At 54.7% G+C, this 1,549-nt stretch overlaps 1 protein-coding gene across 1 annotated transcript; it reads left to right on the top strand.

Annotated features, from left to right (window-relative positions):
* Positions 1-552: 552 nt before the first annotated feature.
* On the top strand, positions 553-1,266 carry LOC107118920 (uncharacterized protein K02A2.6-like; the record flags this gene model as incomplete). Its single annotated transcript, XM_015421323.1, has 1 exon — positions 553-1,266. A coding segment is annotated over one exon (714 nt), but the record flags the coding sequence as incomplete, so codon positions are not given.
* Positions 1,267-1,549: the final 283 nt, after the last annotated feature.

Genomic DNA, 1,549 nt, shown 5'->3' with positions numbered 1-1,549 from the left:
ATGCCTGATGGGAGCGAAGCGCCTATCGCTTTTTATTCTAGATCACTATCTGCGGCAGAGCGGAACTATGCCCAGATAGACAAGGAGGGTCTGGCGTTGGTAGCGGCTGTCAAAAAGTTCCATGATTTTATTTTTGGCAGACGATTTTTGCTGGTCACTGACCACAAGCCGCTACTGGGGATTTTTGCGCCCGATAAGCAATTGCCAAACATCATGTCCCCACGCATGCTTAGATGGGCGATATTTTTGCAGGCTTATGATTTTGACTTAGAGCACCGGCCTGGGAAAGCGATTGGGCATGCGGATGCCCTCAGCCGGTGCCCGGTGCCGGACATTGGCGCAGACCCTGCCCCCGCCTGTGAGGTCTTGGCAATTGAGGAGCTTCCTCGACCCCCGGTATCATCCAGGGACATTGCAGCACACACGGCCAAGGATAGCGTGCTGTCCCGAGTATTAAACTGGGTTTGGAGGGGGTGGCCGGTTGGAAGCGTTGAACCGGAGTTCGGCCCTTACAAAAGCCGTCAAAATGAACTATCCATTTCTAAGGGCTGTGTATTATGGGGGAACAGGGTGGTGGTTCCTGACAAACTCAGGACGAGAGTGTTAGAGTCGCTGCACGAGGGTCACCCCGGTATGGTACACACCAAAGCGTTGGCCAGAGGGTATGTCTGGTGGCCGGGGCTGGACAAAGAGATCGAAGAATGGGTACGAGGGTGTCCCAAATGCCAGCAAGTCAGACCCGATCCCCCACAAGCTACACCCCAAGGCTGGGAGTCATCTGGTAAACCCTGGGCCAGATTGCATATAGATTTTGCTGGCCCTCTCCAAGGGCAAATGTTCCTAATTGTGGTGGACGCTATGTCCAAATGGCTGGAGGTCGTGCATATGAAATCGACCACATCACTTGCTGTGATCCATGCGCTCCGCCGACTTTTTGCCACCCACGGGTTGCCTGACGTCATCGTCAGTGACAACGGGCCTCAATTTGTGTCTGAGGAATTTAGGCTCTTCCTCACGAGTAATGGCATACGCCAAATGACTTCGGCCCCTTTCCATCCGGCATCTAATGGCCAAGCCGAACGGATGGTCAGGACGGCCAAAGAGGCCCTGGGTAAAATGGACGAAGGGGACTGGAGCCAGAGGCTGGGCTCCTTTCTTTTGCTGCAGCACACCACCCCCTGTAGTGCTACAGGCCGTAGTCCGGCCGAATTGTTAATGGGGCGGAGACTCACGACCCGTTTGAACCGTATGCACCCAGACCTATCAGAAGATCAGTCCGAGCGTACCACTGCGCAACCGAAGGTGCGCATGTTTGAAAAAGGGGACAAGGTTTTCGCACGAAATTATGCAAACGGGCACTTGTGGCTTCCTGGGGTTATATCCGACTCTGTGGGTACTCGAATGTATGTGGTGCAGTTAGCTGACGGTCGAATATGGCGGCGCCACATAGATCAGTTAAGGAGACGTTGGGCTAGGGACAGCGCTGACTCTCCGACGGCTGAATCCCCTGATGTCGAGTGGACACCCCCAGAGCAGGCGGTGAGTACCG

The sequence above is a fragment of the Gekko japonicus genome, unplaced genomic scaffold, assembly GCF_001447785.1.
Source record: "Gekko japonicus isolate JY-2015 unplaced genomic scaffold, Gekko_japonicus_V1.1 scaffold443, whole genome shotgun sequence".
NCBI classification, from domain to species: domain Eukaryota; kingdom Metazoa; phylum Chordata; class Lepidosauria; order Squamata; family Gekkonidae; genus Gekko; species Gekko japonicus.
The sequence above is the reverse complement of the archived record's forward strand: the minus strand, read 5'-3'. Positions and strand labels throughout refer to the sequence as shown.